Consider the following 12,421-nt stretch of genomic DNA (forward strand, 5'->3'; position numbering starts at 1 on the left):
TGATTACTTGAATGAGCATTATCTATCCCTGTTAACTTTCAAACAAACAAGATTGGATTATTCAACAAGTTAATATTAGCCCTGCACTTTCCTGCTTCTCTGCTTCCCTACAGCTAGGCCAGAGATTGGAAAAATTTCTTTTTGGCCTACAGTTCCCAGAATCTCCTAGTAGGAATCTCCAGCAGGAGTTGTAGTCCAAAAAGAAGTCCATTCTTCAAACTGTGGTCCATAAAGTAAGTTTTTCAAGCTCTGTAAGAATGTTTTTGCAACTTACGCTTGTTCACACTACCAGTTTACTTATTGTCCAATTTTATACATATCTAGTTCAAAGTAGGTCCTATCCATTTCAGCATGACTTTTCTCCAAGTAAGTGTATATATGTTTGCACCCAAATGAGGGATTCAAAAATCCATCTTAAATAGCAGCCTCTTCAGATGATCCTAGTCTGATGATACATTGTAAAGTAAGAGTGTTTCATTGAAGAAAACTAAATTTGAGGCAGAGGTAAGATTTTCTTCCAAATGAGAGCTCTTATTTTTTTTTCAATAAGGCAAATTATTTTGTTTGGATATGTTTACATTTTTACAACACATGTCACTAAGGAACTATGCCCAACCTTTTTTAAAAAATTAACTTCTCATACAACAGGATACTTGAATTTCCCTTCTCCCCTTGCCTCTTCAAGTCTTCTTTGTCAGTCCCACACCCCATGTGTTTCAGAGGTTTCCCTAGCCCTACAGAGCAGATTATGTGAAACTCTGAGCTATGTATGACAAATCCATTCAGCTAGCACAAAGGTGGAGAATCTCTTTCAGAACAAGTCTGGATGGAACCTCAGAGAAAATCTCAGGTAGTAATTAAGCCATAGGAGAAATTTCAGCCTTTTAAAATTGGGGAAAACATGCAAAAGCTGGGTAACCACTAAACACTGGAGTTGTGGAGAAGGTGGTTTACTCAACCGGTGATATCTAGAAGGATAGATTTGTTGCCCTGGGCTACTGGATGCCATTTCACTGATTGACATGTGACTTACAGAAACCCTAAGGTGAACCTATCATTTGGTTTTCTTGGATGGATTTGTAGAGAGGGGGGCCTGCTATTGCCTTCCTCTGTGGCTGAGAGAGTGTGGCTCGCCCAAGGTTACTCAATGGGCCTCTCCATGGCTGAGTGAGAATTTGAATCCTAATGTCTCAGAGTCCTAGTCCAACACTCAAACTATTACACCACACAGGCTCCTACTAACACTATTGGGTGCTATTGTGAATATTTTTTAAGAAATGCAAGCTTCTTCTCTGAGTTGTGTCAGATATATGATGCTCTCCAAGATGTTTAGCCTGCTGCTATAATAAATTATGGTGAGCCAGAGGAGTTTATATATGAAAATTGGAAATTACAGTTGTTTCATTTTGGAATTGCAGAGAAGTCATATAAATGAAATTAAAAATAGTTCTGTGAAGATACTATCTTTAGGCATTAAATTAATATATGCTATAAAAGAACATGACTAGCCTTGCAAGAAAGCAGGGAAATGTTTCCACTGAGGTGGGTTCCATAAAATAGTGGAACATCCTGAACACAAATGGTATCTCTTGGATGTTAAACAGAACACTTTTTAAAATGTTTTAAGGTGGGAGGGTCTTCATTCTGGTAGGGAGTCAGAGGCTGGAGATACCAGAAGCCAGAGCTTATGAGTATTTTGAACTAATATGTAAAATTAAAAGATAAATGAAAATGCTCATAAAATGGGATTTTTAGAAGATATGGCAAATACCACAATACATATACTTCCCTGGACTACCATGTAGGAAGCAATTTAATATATAAGAGCTCTAGGGAGGTCTGGAAAGGCTTATCTATCTACTTAGAAAAGGCAAACAGAGGAGACAGAAAGCGCACATAATTTATTTTACCACTGTAAGGTCTAGAATAAAACAAAACAAATGAGAGCATTCAGAAACAGTTGCCTTGTATACTTAGCCAGGATGGCATGAGGTACTCTCTTTTATTCATTCAGTAAGCCAAATAAAAGAGAATTACAGTGCAGCCTATACATATCTACTTAGAACTAAGTCTCATTGAGTTCAATAATAAATGGTGTAGCATTACATTCTCTAGTTGCATTCCTTTTGCTACTTAACTGGGGGTAAGCCATGCTAAACACAGTGTGGCCTACACCTCAATTAGGTACCTTTTAGGATTACAGTTTAGCACACTGTTTATTTAAAATGATACTGTCTGAAAGTTTGATGTGGACACTGCAGTTTCCCCATGTCCTGTACAATAGAAATGAATGCATTTGTCTCACCAAGAATAAAAGAAGGGGTGTTAACTGAAAAAAGCTGCAGATTCTTTCCATGTCCCCAATGTCTCCAAACTCCATACCTTTCACATGGGATACAAAGCACACGGGGAACATTTCTTGCTAATATGAGACATGACTTGAGGTGGCAATAAGCAAATCTATTACAGCAAAGTGTGGTTCTGGAGTGACATATGGACTCTTAGCCTGTTTTTAGAGCTCTCAGCCCCTCCAGAATTCTCCTTTTTCTGTCCCACAAAAGTGTGAATTTTAGAGGGTTCCAGGATGGTAATTAATCATTTCAATAGATTGCAGCCTCTCATTCCCAATAGTTTAACATCAAAATATATCAAGTTTTCACTTGTAGCATGTTTCCTAATTTTATCAGCCAATTATCTATTGTCAATATCTCTTTTTCTTTCCATTTCTTAGCATAAAGAATATGGGTAGGTATGATGACATACACTATCCTCCAGTACTGACTTACATCATTTTTACTTAACATGTGTCATTTTTAGAAGATATAATTCAGCACTCATCCAACAGGTGATTCTTACTATCTAATTAATTACTATATGTATTTTGGACCAAATTTCCCAGGCTTTTGGACAACTCCACCACATATGGAAGAAAGAGCCTGTATTTTTATTACATTTACAGAATTTGTTTTCTACTGTTTACACATTTTATTGAGTTTTTTGAGATGTTGGGTACCACTGAGGTAACATCTTCATATAATTTGCTTTTAAATGTTGACATAACATAAATTTCTGTGTTCTTTTCCACAAATTTTCCCCTTGTTCTAAAGCTTGTGCATGTCCAGTATTTTGTGCCCATTAGATCATGGAGTCATTCACTACTTTTTCCTAAGTCTCGTATAATGATGTTGTATAATTTGCAGTTTTATGTTTAGATTTTCCTAACAAAACTTTGGCGCATTACAGACCACTGAGAAGCAGCGGTCTGGCTCTGCCTCAGCTTGCAGCGTCCGAGAACCGCAGCCTTTAAACGGCGCAGCTCCCGGACGCTGCAGAGAAGGAGTGCGGAAATCATGCTCCTTCTCAGGCCCCGGAAGAGGTGCCGCGACTGCCAAAGGGCGTACTCGCGGCATCACTTCTGGTGCGCCACGTGCGGACGCAGAGTGTCCACTATGTCAAAATGGCGGTGCCCGTATGAATAGGGCGCCGCCATTTTGTACGGACTGAGTCTGTGATAGGGTAAGGGGCGTCTAGAAGAGATGCCCCTTTTTCAAACTGGGACGTCCTCAGGACGTCCCTAATGGCGGTTTGTAACCCGCCTTTGTCAATCTCTCTTCTGTATAAAAATCTTGTAATCTCTGATCCATTTTGAATCTAAGGCGCTGTACAGATGGGTGTCATGGGGTGCTGTCGTTATGTGCGAGGGGCGGTGCTTCCAGACACCCCTCGCCCCTTGCAAGTGATGAGGGCATCAAAATGGTGGCGCCCTATACAGATGGGTGCTGCCATTTTGACATGATGGACACTTAGTATCCACACGTCGTGGCACCATTATGACACCACGAGTGCACCATTGGCATACTGCGGCATCATAATCATGCCACAATAAGAATCTGCTTTTTGCGGGTTCTTTTTGCTGTGCAAGGGTGCCGCGCAGTTTGTCTGCTGTGGCTCCCTCATGCAGCAAAACAAGGCGTGGATAGACCACCCTTTTTGGACAGTCTGTATCCCGCCTTAGATATCTATGATCAACTTCATATTATCCTCAGTCTTCGCAGCAAAAATCTCTTTTGATTCTCATGGCTATTGTTCACCTCTGCTTTGGGATCTTTTTTCTTTGTATTTTTGGCATCTATGCTTCCCACTTAGAAAATAATAAAATTGCCACTAAAGCCACTACAATTAGTCACACCTGCATTAGAGACTGGAGATAGTCCACTTGGGCACAACAGCAAAACAATCATTCCTGGCCTGGCTGACCAGTCTTCAAATTGACAATTGCAGTGTTATTAATGACAGAGAGAGGGGGCGTGGGGGGGGGGGGAGAAGGCCCTCCTTGTCTGCAGATTCTGCATTCCACTGAGTCAGCCATTTATGGCTTGAAAATATTTTTTAAAATCCAAAAAGCAATCCTTGATTTTGCCATTTTCTATAAGGAACACCATTTTACTATCCCACTGGATATAATGGGACTTGAGCATCCATAGATTTTGGTATCCATGGGGGTGTTCTGGAACCAAAACCCAGTGGATACGAAGTACCCACTGTAGCCCAGCTGCTGGAGCTGTTTCTCTTTCCCAGAAGCCCATACAGTTCTCCAGGGCTCTAATATGGAACAGAAAGGCCAAACAATCAGAAGCAGCCTGGCTGTCTGGGAGCAAGTGAAGGATTCATTTAAGTCCACTCCTGGCTCATATAAGCTGCTTCTCCCATTGGCCAACAGCTAGGTCAACCAATTCCTGAACTGGGATTCATCCTGTGGGCTAAATCTATTCTGCCATAAACAACAATGTTGTGCCCTTTTCCATTCTAACAAGATGTGGTTTGCATTCATTCTTGCTAAATGTGAAATCATACAGTTGCTTCTAGAGCCACAAGAAAAACAGATTTCTGTAACCCATGTTTCAAATGAATACTCATAGCACAGTTGAAAATAGTTATCTGTCAAATCCTGTTGGAGCTAATACATTACTGTACTTCCCTGAGTACCTTAGAGTTACTTTCTTCTTTTTCTGACAATGGAGATTTTTCTTCATTTCCCTCACTTCTTTTCAGCTCTCCCAACCTCCCAATACTTTTAATTTTACCACTGGGGAAGTCCCCATACAATGGTTATATCAGCAAAAAGGTGGGACAAATGTCCCAACACTGGCTGATTCAAATCCATCAGTTCTGCCTCGGACAGGCACTGGGACTTCCTGCCTAATCCTAGTAGTTGCTCTGTTTATAGAAATGGGCCATTAGTCTGAATTTTATGGTCCATTAAGTACAACACCAGAGTGGATGAATTGTTTGTTTTTCTGTTTTCATTGTGGTCTCTCATATTTTTACATGTGAGAGTTTTGAATAGCTAAATTTGGTTCCAAGCACAATAACTCCTTAGCTTTGGCCCTAACTGGTCTCCACTGTAATAAAGATGAAATAAATACCACTTAAATTGAAGGATTTCTAGGCGTTGTTTTGTTTTGTTTTACTCTGCTAAGAATCTTGTGTTCCCTTACATATCAGACAGAGAAATGACAATCTAAATTTCCAATACATCAATTAATTGCTGTTAAAATAGTATTTTGGACTCTCTTTCTGACTGTTTGCTGATAACAGAAATTGAGAATACGCAGAGTTATCCCACACCAAATGGTTCATTAAAGCTACAGAATACATTTGTGTCAATTCTCCCATATTAATTTTATACAGCAGAGACCAGCTGGAAAAATATAAAAAAATAAAATGAAAGCAGGGAGCCTATCAAGTAATTGTTAAGGAAAATGCAACATGGGATATACAGTAGAGAAATAAAACATGTATGTGAAAGTCACAGTGACTAAGCAAAAGCAATTAAGAAGCCACACAGGTGAAAAAGCTAATGTAATTTAGAAGTCCTGAATGTCAAGGACAGAATTGTAGAATGTACAATTGGAAACACCTGAGATTCATTAAGTGTACAAGGTGAAATGATGAAATTCTTAAGTATGGGTGGAACTATGAGAACCAATCAAAATGAGTGTACACGCCCACTGAGTGGAAACTGACTAGTGGGTGGTGTTTGACAATGGCTGTAATAATTGCAATGATTGCCAATGTATGTTGTGGGTAGTTGTTGGGCAATTGGAGTGTTTTGAGTAGTTTGGAGATTGTGAGGGCATATAGTATTTTGTATATAGTAGAATAAAGTAGATCTTTTATACAAGACTACTGAGTTGTCTGGTGTCTTGAGTGAAGATACAAGAGCCAGCAGGATCCTGGAGAAGTTTGAAGACTTCTGAGGAAGAAGAGTGAGAAGGCTTGGAGAGTTTGTCAGGGTCTTCAGCCTGTTCTCTGAAACTCTGCTGCTTTGGAGAAAAGCACTAACCACTGATCAAAGCTGATCAGCTCCGCTGCATAACAAGGTGGTGAGTTAGAGCCAGAGGTGAAGAGCTACAACTCCCATCATCCCTGACAGTAATGACCAAAAGAAAGTGTTATCATATCCTTACCAGCAGTTGATATGAAGCAATGGTGGAGTGGGTAGGTGGGGGAGGACAGAGTCAGTGATGTAAAGGTGTGCAATTGTCAGTTGGCTAAAAGCACCCAGTGTCAGTGCTGATAACAATGCAACCTGACATTTTTTAAATGAGACAAGTTGCATGGTTATGTTGTCATAGCTATGCTCTCATTGCACAGGTCTCACTGGCAGGTGCATACAGACTTTTAGTCATCAGCTTTCACTCAGTGCCTGTAGACTTTCTCTAACCTGTGCATCCATCACGTTTCCTTACCAGTGGCTGCCTAATTTTAGAGATGCAACTGAAATGTAATCTCTCGTGGCCATTTCCACACATAACAAAGATGGACAACTTTGGCATCCACAGGATCATTCCACTATTTGTGGGGCATTCCAGTGGCCACATGGTCGAATTTCTTCAAAGAAATTGGGAAGTCCACTTCTGATTTTGGAAAACAGGTATTTCCTAAACAGTACTATGACTTACTTAAAGGACAAGTTGCCATGCCTGGAGGCTTCCAATAGATGCAATTCCCTCCCTCCTTCTTGTCAGAAAAGAAGTTAGTCTGCAAATGTTACAGACTGCAAAAACATCCTTGGAGCCACATGCAGTCCTTGGACAACAGTTTGACTACCCAAAAACAATATCTACAGGGACTCCCAAAAGATAACCTCAAAACAAATTCTCCTTGGACTAACATTTAACATGGAGGTCAATTCCTACCCTTTTCCCCATTGCATCCCCCAAATTCCTCACATCAGGCTCCCACATCTCAGAAACAATTCTTCTTTTCCGCATGCTTATCTAGAAAACAATCATCATGGGAACAATGACATAATAGAGAGAGTAGGCTATGTCTTTTCTTTCTTTTTCTCACCACTGCTTAGATACCACTTTAACTGCCATATTTCAGTGCTAAGGAATTCTGGTATGTGTAGTTTATTGTGGCAGTGGAGCTCTCTGACAGAGAAGGCTAAATATCTCACAAAACTACAAGTCCGATTTGGGTCATGGCAGTTAAAGCAGTGTCAAACTGCATTATTTCTGATGTGCAGATGAGACCTGCAAGATGCTTGTAATAAGCATGCAAGGGAGAAAAGCCCAAAAAACCATGGGAAAATTGAGAGCTTAGGAAAACTACATCTCCCAATACAACCAACCATGCTTCATGCACTGTCATGGAATTATTTAGCATCTTATGGACATGAGGGATGCAGGGAAAATGAGATGCATGTAAAGTTATTATAATTTGTTATAAGGTTTAGATTGACATTATAGGAGTGTAAAAGGTAGGTGATACTTAAAATTCAACTGCCTGTTAGCTAAGACTCTTCTTATTTAACTTTATTAAATGCTTGAAAGTAATTATCATTATCATAAATCTTACCAGAATTTTTATTGGTCTTATTCTGCCTGCTTTTTACTTGCTCAGTCCATAATGTAGGGTAACGAGAAGCTATATCTACAAAATTAAGAAAAAAGTTGATCATTCCAATGGTAAATATAACTGATAACAAACTATTTTTATGTAATAAAAACATGAGATCACTAAATATGGCAAGATTGATTTCTTATTGAGGAACAAGTGTAACTGAGAGATAAGAACATTTGAAGACCTGGCACAGCGCTTATAACAAAGAGAAACCTTGTTGACATTAAATGGGCCTATACCACACTAAAAGCAAATTATGAAATCCACACCCAAACTTCTTGGCACAAATTTCAGGAATGTACTGATTATATAGTGTAAATAATTCTGTAAAATTGCTTGCTGAGTCATTTAGTACACTTGGCTGAGACTGCACCGGATGAGTCTCACTGTGGATTTCAGAAGTATTAGCAGTTCCCAAACATTGAATCAGGGCTCACCAGTTAAACATTACTAGGTCACCAGGCTCCAAGCTGTTACAGTTGAAACAATAATGATAATGTTCAAAAAGATGCTATCAAAGCTACCAAGTGTTAGTGTCTACTAAAGCATAATCCTATGTGTATTCACAGTGGATAAATCCCTGGGTGTTCCACAGGTCTCATTGGCAAACACTTAGGACTGTAACCTTAGACAAAAATAAAACTCTGTTGGTTGTATTCATATTATTAAGATAACAACACCAAGGAAGACTGCTAATGGAGTGTTTCTGTCCGTCACTCTGCCTATGTAGCTCCTTAATATTCAAGCTATCTACCTACTATAACACTTATATCCCAGCTTTATAAGAAAAGAGCATTGATATGGCTCCCAATATTAAATTAAATTAGTCATCAAACACAGAACTAAAATCCTCAGCATTAAGCCAACCCAAAAAACTTTCTTTAAAACCCAAGAGTTCAGTGTGGAGGTTGTTTTGTTTTGTTTTTATTTTTATGTAATAAAAACATTAAGTCAATGTTGAAAGGCAAGAAGTGAATCAGCCAACTGGGCTTCTCTAAAGAAAGTGTTCCACAATAGCTGAAAAAGCCTTGTCTTCCCTTGTTGGACCTCTTTTGAGAGTGCAGCAAGTATACATGGAAGGTGGTGGTCCCACACCACTGAGAGCTCTCAAAATTAAGACCTGGACTTTGAACTGAGCCGTGAAATCAACTGTCCACGAGTCAAGCTAGAAAGACACTGGGACAATACAATCCAAATACAGTATTTCACACCAGATAATAGTCTGGATTTGCAGCATTTAGATGTAGAGTCAACACTTGAGACACTACATATGGAAGTAACTTTGTGCAATGGTGGCTAGCATACTTTAGTCTTCATGGGTTTTCCAAGGGCTAAACTAAATGGAAGACAAACCTACATCTAAAAGTTGGCTCATTTCCCTTAGTATCTCATGTGACTTTGGGAGATGGAGCCTCAACAGTATGACTATGACAGTTCTGCATGTCTAGAATGCACTAATTATTCTTTTCTCCAGTTACTGCCACACTGCAGTTTGACACCACTTTAACTGTCTTGGCTCCATGCTATGGAATCCTGGGATTTGTAGTTTCTTGTGGCACCAGAGCTTGCTGACAGAGAAGATAAAATATCTTACAAAATTACAGAACCTAGAATTCCACAACAGTGAAACATGACAGTTAAAGCACTATCAGATCCAGGTTCTATTCCACACTAAGCCATGAAACTCACTGGCTGATTTTGGGTCAGTCACTTTCTCTGTCATTATTATAGAGGGCATGGGAGAAGCCACTTGCACCACCTTCAGCTGCTTGGAGGAATAGTGGGATGCAAACCAAATACTGAGGTGTAAGTCTAGTCAGTTAAGAAAAACCATAAAAGATTTTTGTAGCACCTGAAAGACCATGATGTCATGGATTAGGCACTTCCTCAACTACAGAAAGCTATTATTATCAAAGTGCAATACTGACTTGCAGTAGAAGACTGTTTCTTTCTGAGACTACAGCCCAAAACAGATGGGCAGGAAAGGGCATGCACATGATGCATGCCCCCAAAGTGGCCATAAGCCACATGGAGAGGGCACCAAGAGCACTCAACCTGGAAGAGTTGGCACAAAAAAGAGCATTGAAAATTCTCTCCTGATGATGGTCAAGTTGGAGACTGCAGTGGTGGCCCAGATCAGGACCGGACCCATGCAGTTGCTGCAATCCCATACCAATTGGGGCTGACCAGCTCTAGAGCAGCCACAGGCCACTCCAAGCTGCCAGTCTGAATGACCCCTGTTTTTCACCAAAACAGGTGGGCTTAGCTATTCTATAATGTCATTTTGTGAACATAGAGTATTACCTATACAGCATACAAGACATACTTCCATCACCTTCCTCTGCCATTTCTAGAAATGCTCACCTTCTTCATCCCCTTGGGGCTGAGTCTCCAGTGCAGGAACTGAGGCATCATCTGAATTCAGAAGGGAAAAGATTTGCAAGGAGACTACAATTATGAGAGTAAACTAAATAAATGAACATACATAACTGAGATTATTGATTTGTACATGGCCTCAGAGAGTAAATAAATAAATACATAATATCCCTGTCACAATATGCCATAATATAAATGTAATAAATTTAATTGATATTTTTCCACTCATGTGATGGTGAACAAACTGTACACTTCCACAGGAAAGAAGGGGTCAAAGTTTATGTATGTTTCTAAACCAAGTGGGTCAAGGGGACTATGGGCCCAATCATGTGACAACAGCTCTTCTGTTTTGTTTTGTTTTAACAGCTGCTGCACTGAATCCATGGTAAATCCATCAACAGTATATGTTAAATTTCATTTTTAAAAAATGGCAGCCAGCTCCTGTTAATTTAATTTTTTTGTTAAATAATCCCTGATAATACAAGTTGGAGGTGACATTTCTTCATGTATTAAAAGGGAAAGTAACAATTTGAACATATATGCAGCATTTATCAAACATCTAATCTGCTTGTATTGTATACCACTTAACTATCTGTACCAAGAAAAGAAAAAGTAACACAAGAAACCACCTGAAAAACTGAATGGTAACCAAGTGTAATGTTGCATTGCTAATATGTCTGTCTATATTTTCTAAAACATTGCTCTTTAATGGCTGGATCACTACTAGACTGCAACCCGAGCTAAGCTGGGTCGTGTCCAGAAAAACTGTATGCAGAGGAGAAGAATAAAGAATGGAGAAACAAACAGAGAGAGGAAGGGGTGTAGAGAAGAGATGAAAGGAGACAAAGAAAGAATAAAAGAAAAATAACATGCAAAAGATTTTTTTCCAAATTGAGATTCAAGTGGGACTCTGAGTCTTTAAAAAAAGGCCATTGTTTAAATTGTAATTGCTGTTATGTTATGTAGTGGCTCACAAAACTGTAGCAATAATAGTTATACTCTGTTGGTAAATGGGACCAGTCTGTTCTGTATATTTGTCTGCTATATATCGTCAGATGCAACAGTAAACATACTGGCTTCTCTCTCAAGTACAAACAGCTAATCAAACCACGAGCATACAATGTATAGTTTGCTTAGTGAGACAGCTAAAACTGGCAGTCTGGCTTGCCTCTTTGCTGAGCCACAGAAAACAGGGAATTCTAAGAATGCTTACATTACCAATTACTCTGTTCTCTATACAATGGGACTCTACCAATGCATTTGGCTCAGTGATGGTCACAGTGCCTGTAGAAGTGCAAAAAAATTAACCAGACCTGCTATGGTAAAGGCCTCTTTGTACCCTATACTACACAAAAGTATTGCACACTGCTAAATGATCACTGTTGACTGTTGCCAGAGAACATTAAAAGAAGGCGTGGCAATACTGTAATCCATCTGTGTCAACCCAACTTGTTGATTCCTCTAAAGGAAATGGGGCCTCTTAAGTTCCACTCCCATTACTTAAACTGATAGCTAGCACTATCTACCTAGCATATTATGTATTTTTAAATTACAAAAATACTCACTGTGGTACAAATGATACATTTATGGTGACAGTATCTTTTTTTTCCCTTATGTTAATGCAAGGTTTTATAAAATTCCCTTTATTTTAACAAAAATTAAGATGTACAGCTGCACAATAGCTGGCAGAAGAGAAAGAAAAAACAGGAATCTGACAAGAAAACGGCAAAACATTTTGGAAAGAGGATAGCTGCTCTACTTATTTTTTCATATAGTGGCTGTGCTGATGAAAAATTCATTAGGATTTGTTGAAACAGATACCCTGCTTTGTTTGTACCAGTCTTCTAAAAGGGTGCCACAAGGCCTTTTACAATATACATACAGATTCATAAATCATGTATTATATTGCTGATTCAATATATTTAGATATATTACTGAGTTACTGGCATAAACCTTGAAATCTGGTTGCCAGGAAATATTTGTCAGTTAAACTTCAAAAGTTTCACAAGGATCAATGCCAATCAGAGATTGTATGACTTTTAAGAGTACACACTGAGTCCCCTAATCTGAAAAGTTTAGGACCATAAGTGTTTTGGATTTTGGAATATCTATATTTTCATACATGCACAATTTA

The 12,421-nt window shown here is 39.1% G+C and overlaps 1 protein-coding gene across 7 annotated transcripts in view; it reads right to left on the minus strand.

The window, feature by feature from the left end:
* The window catches only part of SMOC2 (SPARC related modular calcium binding 2), a 201,526-nt gene that overhangs the window by 82,013 nt on the left and 107,092 nt on the right, over positions 1–12,421 (minus strand). For 5 of the 7 annotated variants that reach the window (XM_089529982.1, XM_089529980.1, XM_089529981.1 and 2 more), the window contains exons 6-7: positions 10,276–10,326; positions 7,867–7,941 (exon numbers count right to left, since the gene is read on the minus strand). In XM_089529982.1, the coding sequence (XP_089386108.1) occupies positions 7,867–7,941; positions 10,276–10,326 (126 nt within the window). The remainder of the gene's footprint in view (positions 1–7,866; positions 7,942–10,275; positions 10,327–12,421) is intronic. The other 2 variants (XM_089529984.1, XM_089529983.1) reach the window with 1 other exon arrangement.

The sequence above is a fragment of the Sceloporus occidentalis genome, unplaced genomic scaffold, assembly GCF_023333645.1.
Source record: "Sceloporus occidentalis isolate IW3139 unplaced genomic scaffold, rSceOcc1.0.p SCAF_6, whole genome shotgun sequence".
In the NCBI taxonomy this organism is placed as follows: Eukaryota; Metazoa; Chordata; class Lepidosauria; order Squamata; family Phrynosomatidae; genus Sceloporus; species Sceloporus occidentalis.